Source organism: Trichosurus vulpecula, chromosome 7 (genome assembly GCF_011100635.1).
Source record: "Trichosurus vulpecula isolate mTriVul1 chromosome 7, mTriVul1.pri, whole genome shotgun sequence".
Lineage (NCBI taxonomy): Eukaryota > Metazoa > Chordata > Mammalia > Diprotodontia > Phalangeridae > Trichosurus > Trichosurus vulpecula.
In genome coordinates this window covers 42,614,620-42,626,094 of record NC_050579.1, presented here as the reverse complement: position 1 = coordinate 42,626,094, position 11,475 = coordinate 42,614,620, and the positions used below count along the sequence as shown (strand labels likewise).

Genomic DNA, 11,475 nt, shown 5'->3' with positions numbered 1-11,475 from the left:
CCTTGGAAGGGGAAGAGGGTTGGAGTAAATGGGTAGGTGAACTTTTGTGTCTAAAAAGAACTGAACGTTCTCAGGGTAGTTTGGGATCTGGATTTGGGGATCTGTGGGATGATGTTTTAAAAACTCATAAAGTCTCTCAGCTCATAACAGGCTATGAGCTGGTCTTATAGGTGGGTCTAGGGAGTGGGACAAAGAATAAAAAAAGCGTTTGACCTAAACAGGATGAATCCAGGTTAGACAATGGATTCTCAGTGGATTTAGACTTCAATGAGACTTTAAAGATAATCTAATCCAATGTGAAGAAACCCAAGGCCCAGAGAGGTTAAGTGACTTACCTAAGGTCATACAGCTAGTAAGAAGCTGAGTTGGGATTTGAATCCAGGTCCTCTGGTTTTAAACCTGATGTTCTTTCCTCTACATAGTACTGCTTTATAATATGTTCCCCAGAGGAAGAGTGGAATGGGAAGGGGCAGATTGGTTTTGAAAACTAGGAGACAAGACATCCATCTGAATGCCTTGAATGAAGTACATGAGTAGGGGATGTAGTTCAGATAAACTTCCATCCTATGGATCTCCTTCTCTGAAATTATTACTAGCTCTCCCATATGCCTCTCTTTAAATACACCGTCCTCGAATTTCTGTTCATTGGCTGAGCCCAGTTGGCCAGTACTGGCAGCCGGCCTGTCCTTTGAAAAGGCTCTGGGCTCTGCTTCTTCACTCTCTCTGGAAACCTTAGGGCTCCAGGACTGAGCCCCTTCCCTCACCCCCCACCCCGGAGCTGTCCAGGTATCATCCTCCTACCAAAGATAGATTCGACTCACTCCTCAGTACAGAAACAAGGGAAAATGCTCCCTGATTTTTTTTTTAATCTGACTTCCCATAACAGCGCAACAAGCTTTACAGACACTTCCAGACCCTATGGCCGGAAACCCTGGAGAGGAGGAACAGAGACTGGGGGGGGAGGGAGAAGGGGATCCAAAAATCCAAAGAAGCAAAAGAAGGTGCGGGAGAATAAGTCAGGTGATACATTCGGATAGCTTCCACCAAGGGAGTGTGTGTGTGTGTGTGGGGGGGGAACCAAAGGCCTTGGTCCCCCTGCCCCACTTTTCAGAGGTCACACACCCATCCAGGGAGGATACATTGGAGCTAGAATGTGACAAGGGTAGCCAAGATATCGCTCTTCCTTCCCAACTCTGGTACCCCTGAATGAGGGGCAGCGATATAAGAGAAGGAGGATACGAGGCACTCTCATTTACCCTCCCAACCACCTGAAGGGGTGGGGAAGGGGAGCCATCTCCTCTGTTTCGGAGGGAGGCTCAGAAAGGGAGAGCGACTTGTCTAAGATCACACAGCATGTCAAGGACTAGAAACCAGGAGTCTCGGGTTGCCCAGGTTTAGGGCTTTTACAAGTCTGTGTTAACTCTCTAGGGGAGACTGGGGGACCAGCTGGGGAAACAGAATACCACAGGCCCCTCCCAATGCCCTAGATCCTCATGATAAACTCCTCCACATCCCCAGGGCCCTTCCCAATCTCAACCCCATTTGCAAACCTCACCTTGGACCCAATCTATCTTCTGTCCTGCAAGCTGAGTTCTCAGGCAGTCAGCTTAGACACCCCTGGAGAAATGCCATCCCACTATCTTTACTGCTGAGCACAGATCTGTGGGGTTTAGCTTATTACATGGTCTATCCCTTGGTAGGTGAAACAGCATATATGTGGGGACACAGGATGACTTCTCTCTCCCTCTCGCTGTGCCCCCCAGCTCTGAGAGCCAGCATCCTAGCCCTTACATTATTATTAGTGTCATTTTCATCATTATTATTGTTATTTCTAAAAAACTGACAGTGATGAGCTCCGGTGACAAGAGGTAGAAATCCAGCCAGAGAGCCGGCAAAAATGGGGAGAGGGCTGAGACCGCAGTGGGGAACGAGGGCCAGCCAGAGGGAGGAGGGGAGCTCCCAAACAGACCTCCGTCCCAAGGGGAGGTTGGGGACAAATCGAGGGAAGGAGGGAGGGATCCCCATGCTTATCTCAATTCCTAGTTTTGCTTGTCTGGGATTGGTAGGAGGAGCTAAGTAATCAGAGAGGCAAAGACAGCAGGGAGAATCTGAGCAAATTGAGCCTGTGCCCAGGTGTCTGAGGGAGGCCTGCCCTGTTTGCCCTTTCTGTCTTGGGGAGGAGAGGAGGACACGCTCTACCCCATGGTTTGGCCTCCTGGGGGTGAGCCCAGCCACTCTGGGGAGGTTGTCCCATCCATCATCCATGCCCTGCAGGGGACACAGATGTCCCAATTCTAGAAGGGCAAAGGGATGAAGAAATTGATGCCATGGGAAACCTGATCTTGTTTTTGCCTTTTTTTTTTGGTTCCAAAATGTCTATTAATTAAAAGTAAAATATTCAAACCAAAGATTGATCTGGCTCTGGGGGTTGGAGGGTCAGGGAAGGGAGTACCTGACAGGTACCAGGCCATCAAGTTAAGGCTGGAAGGTAGGTGAGTTGTGTCTCTGGAGGCTGCTGGGTGGGAAAAGTCTACCTGGAGAGAGAAGGGAGGGGGCAGCATCACATTTGGAGGTTCTGCCCCCTTCCCTTCTTGCTGCCCTGGGACTGCAACCCCATGACCCTAGTCCCAGGGAGGCTATCTGTGTTTCTCTGCCCTTTACCTCCTCTGGTGCTGTGCTGAACGGGCCTTTGGGATGACCACACAGACACACACAGACCTGAGGCAGGGAGATGGAAGAAGCAAGAGCCCTATGGAAAACGAGAATTCAGGGGACTGATGATGGACAGAAGGTGGACATCTACATAGGAGGAAAGAGGGACAGACAGAAAGAAATGGAGTGGAAAGGCTGTGGACAGGGATGGATTCTCAAGATGTGACAGCCTTAGGCCAAGGTGGCATGGACTCACCAAGGGGCGGGGGTTCCCCTCCAACCCTGGACCCCAATCCCAGAGGGCAGCAGAATCTGGGAGGGGGAGTGTTTATAGGCTACATTGCAGAGTATGGCTGTCCCAGGAAGACAAATGTTATGGTGGAGAGGGACTAAGGACTGGGGATCCCATAGAGGCAGAGTTATGAAACACTTCCCTTACCCCCTGACTCATACCAGGGTAGGACAGAGTATTTGGGGGTGGGGGGAGTGTAAGTGTGTTTGAGTGTCAGGATGGGCGTCAGGCCTGTGCTGGACTGCAGGTTTGAATCCCCTCCTCAAATCCATCAGCACCCCTTCCAGCTACCTCTGAGGACCCTCCAACCACCTCCAACAGGGGCCCTGGCTCTCGGTCCTGTATTGGCCACTTTGGAGAAGGAGAGCCGGGCAAGCCAAATGTCCCACCCTGCCACCCTCAGCTGGCTCTGTTCCCTGTCTCTGCCCCTGCCACCCACAGTTAGGGGCAGCAACCTTGGTGTGGTCCCCCCGGCCCCAGGGTGGAGAGGAGGAGGTCACATGATGGTGCAGCGGTTGCGGCGCAGGGCCCCCTGGAAGCGCAGAGCTGCGTGCACATGTTTGCAGCGGGCGCAGCCCACACTCTTGAGCAGCTCACTGAACAGCAGGAGGATGTGCCAGTTGTACTTGGCCGAACACTCTACGTAGCCACACTTCCACGTCTTCCGGACCAGGTGAGACACATTCCAGCGAGGGATGACGCGCCCCCGCTGCAAGTCTCGCTTGTTCCCCACGATGATGATGGGTGTCTCCGAGGTCCCGATCACCCTGGGCGCCCGGAGTGGGAGACAAGGAAGGTAGGAAGGAGCAAATGGAGGGAATGGGCAGAGCACATGGCAAAGGGGAGTGCAGAGCAGAGGTAAAGAGGTGGAAAGGAAAGGGGAGAGGAAGAAGTGAAGGGCAGGCAAAACCAACTTGGCCTAATCTTCTTCACCCATGTGCCCTTCACCCACTCCTCCTCTAAGGAGTCCCAACCGCAATCTGGGACAGCCCTCCCCTTAAAAATAAAATAAAGTAGCCAGGAGGGTATGAAGATCAGGAAAAGGATTTCACATGTAACCCTGATGCCGTCTCCTTTTTCTGTGCAATTTGGAGAGGCTCAGAGGCACTACCAGTCACCCATGGGAAGCCTACTTCTTTTTGTGTTGTTCCTAAATTGTCTAGAAATTTAAAAAGAAAAAAAGAAAAAACCAGGACTGTTTGGGCTTGGAGATGAGGAGTGGGGAAAGAGGTGACTGTCAAGGATTAGTTCACCAAGTTAAGACTGGGTCCCTGAAAGCCAGTGGCTGGAAGAAATACCCTCAAACTCACGTGCGCCATCATGGACTTTGGTACCGCCTACCATCCTCCCTGGTACTCATGGGATAGTGTATAGCATTGCTAGAAGAAGTCCTACTAGGGGGTCCTGCCTTTTACACTCACAGTTGGGGGGAGGAGAAAGCTCTGGTTTTACCCTTCAGGGGAATACATTAAAGTGCTAAAGTCACAGCAGGGAATTGTTGGAACCTGGGATGGAAAGGTTCAGTTGGGGTGGGGAGGGTGTGTGTGTGTGGAGGGGGGGTGTCTCTCACCTTGTCTCCAGGATCTGCTGTCGGATGGTCTTTACATATTCGAAACTGTCAAAGCAGCAAATGTCGTAGACCAAGATGTAGGCATGGACACTCCGGAGTCCCCTGCAGCAGGCATCTGCCCACTCCTGTAACAGCCCCGCACCCCAAGGCCATCATGAGAGTAGACAGTAAATCTCTTCATTCTCCATCCCCCATGTTTCCTTTATTTACTGATGAGGATACCTGCCCCTGAGCCAAGCAGGATGGCCCATTCCCAAGCTGAGCTTAGGCTACTGCTGTCCCTCCCAGTCTCCAATGGAAAAGGAAGGCTCCATTCCTGAAGACACTGTCTTTAGGGAGAGCCTAGACCTGGCCACCAAAGAAGCTGAGATTTGCAAGGATAGCGGTGTAGGTGCAGTGGAAAGAACCTCTAAAACGTCTTCCCTCCAGTTCTATATTGTTTTTGTTTTGTTTTGTTTTTTTGAGGAGGGGAGAAGGCAGGGCAATTGGGGTTAAGTAACTTGCCCAAGGTCACACAGCTAGTAAGCGTGTCAAGTGTCCGAGGCCGAATTTGAACTCAGGTCCTCCTGACTCCAGGGCCGGTGCTCTACTCACTGCGCCACCTAGCTGCCCCCTCCAGCTCTATACTGGTGAGTTTATGGACCCCAAAGTGGGGGTCAGGAGATTTGGATTCACAGAATCATCGTATTTAAAGCTGGAAGAGATGTTAGAGATCATCTAGGCCCAGTCTCTCATTTTCCTCAATGATGCTGTTGTTCAATCATGTCTAACTCTCCGTGGGGATTTGGGGATTTCCTGGCAAAGATACTGGAGCAGATTGCCATTTCCTTCTCCAGCTCATTTGACAGATAAGGAAACTGAGGTAGGCAGGATGAAGTGATTTGCCCAGGGTCACACAGGTAGTAAGTGTCTGAGGCTGGATTTGACTCCAGGCTCAGCACTTTATCTGCTGTGCTACCTGGCTGCTCCAATACTAAATATTCAAATCCTAATGGATACTAGTCATCTGTTTTGATGCGCTAGCCCTCCAACAATGCAGACTGAAATCAATCAATACCTGCCCATCCTATGGGACTTTATCTACATCCATCCTTCAGCAAAAAGGATGACTCAAAGTGTTGGAATCTTTCCTCTCTCTCTCTCTGGACATTAAGAAGTTACCAATGGAGCACTGTATCCATCCATCTCTTGTCTCTTTCCCTCAACATCTGACCTCTTTCTAACCTATAACTGCTCAATAACTTTTATTCTTGTTCATATTTGAAGTCCCAAAGTGTATATATGTTGCAGCCTGATCACCCCCACCATCCTTCATTTCACCAGTGACAAAGTTTGAAGGTCCAGAGAAAGTAAATGACTTGCCTGCTGTCATACAACTAGTACATGGAAGAGTAGAGATTTGAGCTCAGATCTGATTCCAAGTCCACTGCTCTCTCCAAACACAAACCCTCTCATTTTCTTGTCCCAGTTCTGCTGCTGTGTGAGCTTGGGCAAATCACTTTCCTCTGCAGCCTCAGTTTCCTCCCCTGTAAAATTAGGGAGTTGGACTGGATGATCCATAACTTCAATTCCAGTCTTTATGTATTAATATAAATCACTTTCTAGCAAATTTCTGAGGTTTCCCATCCCAAAAAAGCACAGCAGAGAGTCACTTGCTGTCCATGGTCCTGAAATCAAGTTCTCCCAGCCCAAGATAAAGCTCACTCCTTCATCCCTGGTGCTCCAGATTTCAACCTATGGCCCTGGGGAATTGAGAGGGATGACAGCTATATTGTTATGCCCTGGGGGTGGTGGCAAGGCAGTAGAGAAGGACGCTAAAGCTGGATGAATTCTAGAATCCTATAGATGGCTAAAGTAAGTATAAGGAGGACCCTGGGGATAAAGCTTAAGGAGAGCTATCCAGAGGAAAGATTAATGGGTGGATACACTAAGATGAATGGATCCCTGTAAAAGGTTGATTGGATTAAATAGCAAATCCGTTAATAGATTAATTAACTAATTACTCGGCAAAGGCAGATGGATTTGCTGGTGTAATTTGGTGGATCCCCTTGGGAAGGGGATGAGCTTGCTGCAGAAGGTCTTAGAAAGTGGGGTTATGAAACAAAAAGCAAGTCTCTAGGCTTCTCCTTAAAGGGATCGTGAATACCACAGGTCACTGATGTGTAGGGAGAAGCGGGGACACCTCTCCTAGTCACTTTTTGTGAAATTAGCCAGAGATGGGTTTGATAAAGGTAGAGAAGACAAAGGGCTATCTTGAAGTTTGTTCTTCATCTCAGTTAAGGAAAGGACAAAGGTTTGCTTTGCATTGGCTGGGGCAGGGGGAGGCTTTCAGAAAGATAAACCCAACTTGAAATCAGGATAAAATGTGAAGTATCTATTTCAGGACACATCTAAACCTTTGGACAGCTGCTCATTCTTCCTAATCTGGATTAGGTTTCAGTGACCCTGAAGATTTTCAGGGTTAGGGGAGGGTGGCAAAAGGGAAAGTATGTAATGACTTCAGCCTGGGGAGACAGTCACCCTTTTATGTGGGTATATCTTCATCCCAATCCTGCTGAGGCAAAAGAAACTGGGGCAGGGGGAAAGGGATACCATACACCCATTCACCATAAATATAATCAGAGACTTCAAGCTGGAAGGGAGGTTGGGTGCCATGTAGTTCCCCCTCTGAAGGTCACAGTGGGGTTCCAGACCCTGTTCTCTGATTCCAAATCCAATATTCTTTCCATTGCTCCCTGATACCTCTCCCACCCTCTTTGCTCTCCCTCCCCAGGCGAGGAATTAGCTGCCTGCCTTCCAGGGTGACAGCCCCACCTCTCCCTTGACTCCAGCTGCCTCCCTTGTGGGGGCCTTCTAAGCTTATTTCCACCCACATCTCCCCAGGGGCACCTCAGAGGAGAAGAGGAAGAGAAAAACTTCTCTAGCCTCCTGATTGGCTAGGCTCTTCCCTCACACCTCCCCCTTCTAGTAAAAACTAAAATGGGGGGCATAGAAGAGGAAATGGAAATCCCCAAGGAAGTTGATTTTCTTCAAACTAGATCCCTGTAGATGTCTCAAGTATTTATTTAGAGATTGCTCTGGGGTTGTGTTAGCATAAGAATGATGCATGAGAGTGGGAGGCAAATAGGCAACCCAAGCTGGGCTTTGGGACCACTTACAGATCTGCAAGGATTTCCCTATCTTTGTCACTGATTCCATCAGTTCATTGGGACTGTTATTAAGTTGCCTAACCTCCCTGGGTTCCCTGCATGTGGGAGGGAAGCAATTGGGAGAAGAGTGAGGACCCATCTTAGGAAATTCAGATAGATACAGACCTAGAGGAAAACTCAAAGGATATTAGCCCAATCACATTTTACAGATGATGAAACTAAGGCCCAGGAAATTTAAATGGCTTGCCCAATGTTCACAGGTACTATCAGTGGTGAGATTTGAACCCAGGTGCTTAGACTCTAAGGCCACTGTCCCTTTTCACTTTACCATGCTGCCTTTCAAAATAGATATTCCTATCATTGATGCAGACCTCCCTTGGCAGGGCTACTCTGATGGAGAAAGAAGCAGGTTTTAAACAGGAGAGAGACAGAGGCAGAGAGAGAGAGAGAGAGAGAGAGAGAGAGAGAGAGAGAGAGAGAGAGGGAGAGAGAGAGAGAGATTTGGGAAACCAGAACTCAAGAATTTTATTTTGGCTGTGGAATTTTGATTATGTATCTACCTCAGTTTCTTCTTAAAGGCTAATTCTTGACCAGCCCTTTCCTATTTTTAAAGAGAGATAGCAATGGACGTCTCCTCAAAGTCCAAAAACAAGGAAAAGTTCATTTTCCCACAGTAATAGGGATAAAAGCCTCAGAGTAAGAGCAAGCCAGCCACTCTGGCTATAGATGCAGCCTTCTTCAACCTCAAAGGATGGGCTAAAAGTTTTTATTTATACACTCCTTATTTCAGAAGCCAAGCACCACAATTCTTCACGTTTTGCCCTGGTTGAAACTCTACTCTGTCTTGTGTCCTTGGCATTGGTATCCTGGCTGATGGAAATGCAGAGATAATGGTGGTTATGAGGCCAGTGTGGCTGCCATGAGCCCTGGCTACTGACTTAGGCGGATGGAATGAGTTCTGGGTACCAATTTCTTTGCTTCCCTATCTCAATTTCTGCAGTTTTAATCAGAGAAGCTGCTACCACGAGCCAGTCCTTCAGTCCTCTGCATTCCAGGTTACCCCACTATGTCCTCATATTTTTCTCCAATCACCTCTAGAAACTGTCTGCAGAGCTGTAAGACTTCCCTAATGAACAAGCCTGCCCCATAGCTCTGTCCCAAAACTAATAATAGCTTACATATTATATAAAGGTCTACTTTCATATTCATTATCTCCCTTCCTGTGGGAGGTTGGTTGGGACAGGTATAACTTGTCCCAGGAGGGGTGGGGGAAGTAGCAGAAAATGAGGGACTGGTGAGAAATCTGGACCCAAAACACTGGAGGATGTTGTCACCAGAAGCCAGGGCTATGAAGTGAGGATTCCCTAGTATCATTCACAGTGGAGTCCAAGAGAGTGGGAAAGTGTCTGGGATGGGGTAAAAAGAAGAAGGACTTGGAAAACTGTCAGGGTGGAGAGAACATTTGGATTTGAAGTTAAATGACCTGGGTTCGAATCCAGGTTCCCCTCCCACTAACCATAGCTAGTTTGCTCTTACTCTGGGGCTATTGACCCCTCTTATTATCTTGCTGCTCAAGTGGGAGAATGAGATTCTATGTCTTTTCCCATTTTTTTAACTTTGAAGAAATATCCATTGCTACCTCTCTTCAAAAACGAGAGGATTAGAAGCTGGTCAGGAATTGTCCTTTAAAAAAGAAACTGAGGCATAGATGCACCATCAAAGTTCTACAGCCAAAATAAAATTCCGGTTTCCAGGGCTCACCTGTTATTAAGCTTCACTTATTGCCATCAAATGAGGTAGTAGATAAATATGTAAAATACATACATGTAAATATGTATTTCTACATATGTACATATACAAGCAACTATTTATAAATATGTGTAAATTGCTTTGCAAATCTTAAGTCACTATAGAAATTATATTATTACAGAGGCAAGTCCCAGCTCAAATGTCATCTTCTGAAGGAAGCTTTTCCTGATCCCTCTTAATTCTAATGCCTTCCCTCTGTTGCTTATTTCCCATTTATCCTGTACATAGCTTGTTTGTAAATAGCTGTGTGCTTGTTTCTTTCTCATTAGACTGTGAGCTTTTAAAGAGCAGGGACTGTCTCTTACCTTTATTTGTATCCCCAGCACTTAGCAGGGTGCCTAGTGCATGGTAGGCACTTAATAAATGTAGATTACTGACTGATTACTTGGGTTCAGGTCTTGCCACTAACTTTTTGACCCAGGGCAAGTCATAATCTCTTAGCATGTTCCAGGCAACTCTATAAGACATAAGTTACAGAGAAGGTGAGGACCAGCAATGGGAGAGGAAGTTAGTTCCCTGTGTCAATGAAATTACAGGTCCAGTTCCTATCCCTATTACTATTAGCTTAACTTGGGTCAACTCACTCTAGGTCTCAGTTTCCTCTCCTGTAAAATGAGGAGGTTGGATGAGGAAAGGCAATGTGGTGTAGCCATGAAAAATGCTAGTATTTATTGGATGGAGTCTGAGGTCTGAGTTCAAATCCTGTCCCATTTACTACTTGTGCAATTTGGGATAAGTCATTAATAATAGCTGCCCTTTTCAAATTTTATTCAGTGCATACAACACCCCCCTCCAGCTTTAAAAGGGGATTTAGACTAGACAAAAATGGATTTGCCCAGCTCCTAACACGCAGTCTGGGGGCTGGAACCCCAATTTTGGTGGATTCTAATGAAAGCAGTCTATGAAGATAGGGTAGGACTCAAGTACAATGGAAGGCGGGGTTCAAATACTGCCCCTCCCCGACGGACAAACTAACCGCTCTCACTCCCTACCTGCAGCGTGTTGACAGGGAAGGCGCTGATGGGCGGGAAGTCTAGGATCTGGAGGTCGTGCACGTGGCCGTTCATGACGACGGCGGGCAGGTAGAGGCGGCGGGCGGTGGTGGGCACGCAGACCTCGCTGAATTCGTTGTAAAGGAACTGGCGTACGATGGCGCTTTTGCCCACGCCTCGCGCCCCCAGCACGGCCACCCGATAGGTGGAGACCATGCCTCCGGCCCCGCTCCGCCTCCGCGTCCTCGCCGCTGCCTCCGGAGGATCCCCCGGGCTGCATATTCCAGGGGCTGGGGGCTCAGCCACCGTCAGCACCGACCATTGCTGTCCCTGCCGGCGGCCTCTGCTCCACGGCTTCCGGCAGGCCTGCAGGGGAAAGAGATCTGGCTCAAATGCGTCCTGGTTGTTATTTAGTCGTGTCCGACTCTTCATGACCCCATTCGGGGTTTTCTGGACAAAGATACTGGAGTGGTTTGCCATTTCCTTCTCCAGCTCATTTGACAGATCAGGAAACTGAGGCAAATAGGGTTAAGTGACTTGCCCAGGATCACACAGCTATTGTCTGAGGCTAGATTTGAACTCAGTGCTTCCTGACTCTAGGCCCTGCCCTCTATCCACTGTGCAACTTAGTTGTCCCTGTGTCCTGCTAGACTCCCCATCTTCCCCATTCCGGGCAGTTAAAACAAAACCCCCATTCCTTTCTTCTTCCTCTAGGCTTTAGGCAAGGTAACCAGGGAGAACCTTAGATGAACTCCATCTGGGTCCTCCACACGTATCTGCATGGCTACATCTGCTTCTATGTTTCTAGTGCCTAGTTAGTGCAAGCACGGCAGTTATCTTGTAAGTCCATACTGGATGTCCCCTTAGAGAGGATCCCAGAGAGTCACTGCAGGGCATCCTGATTACTGTGTGTGTTCTCAGTGGGTGCCTATTCTCTCCACGTACGCATGGGTGCTTCAAACCTCATCCCCCTCCAGTTGGAGGGGCCAACCAGCTGTTAAAACCTGCCCA

At 48.4% G+C, this 11,475-nt stretch overlaps 1 protein-coding gene across 1 annotated transcript; it reads right to left on the bottom strand.

Moving 5' to 3' along the window:
- Window positions 1-2,441: 2,441 nt before the first annotated feature.
- RASL10B (RAS like family 10 member B) lies at window positions 2,442-10,698 on the bottom strand. Its single transcript, XM_036767775.1, has 3 exons — window positions 10,465-10,698; window positions 4,515-4,639; window positions 2,442-3,711 (listed from the first exon to the last, which is right to left on the bottom strand). The coding sequence occupies exons 1-3, from the start codon at window positions 10,678-10,680 to the stop codon at window positions 3,441-3,443; spliced, it is 612 nt and encodes a 203-aa protein (XP_036623670.1). The 5' UTR covers window positions 10,681-10,698; the 3' UTR covers window positions 2,442-3,440.
- Window positions 10,699-11,475: the final 777 nt, after the last annotated feature.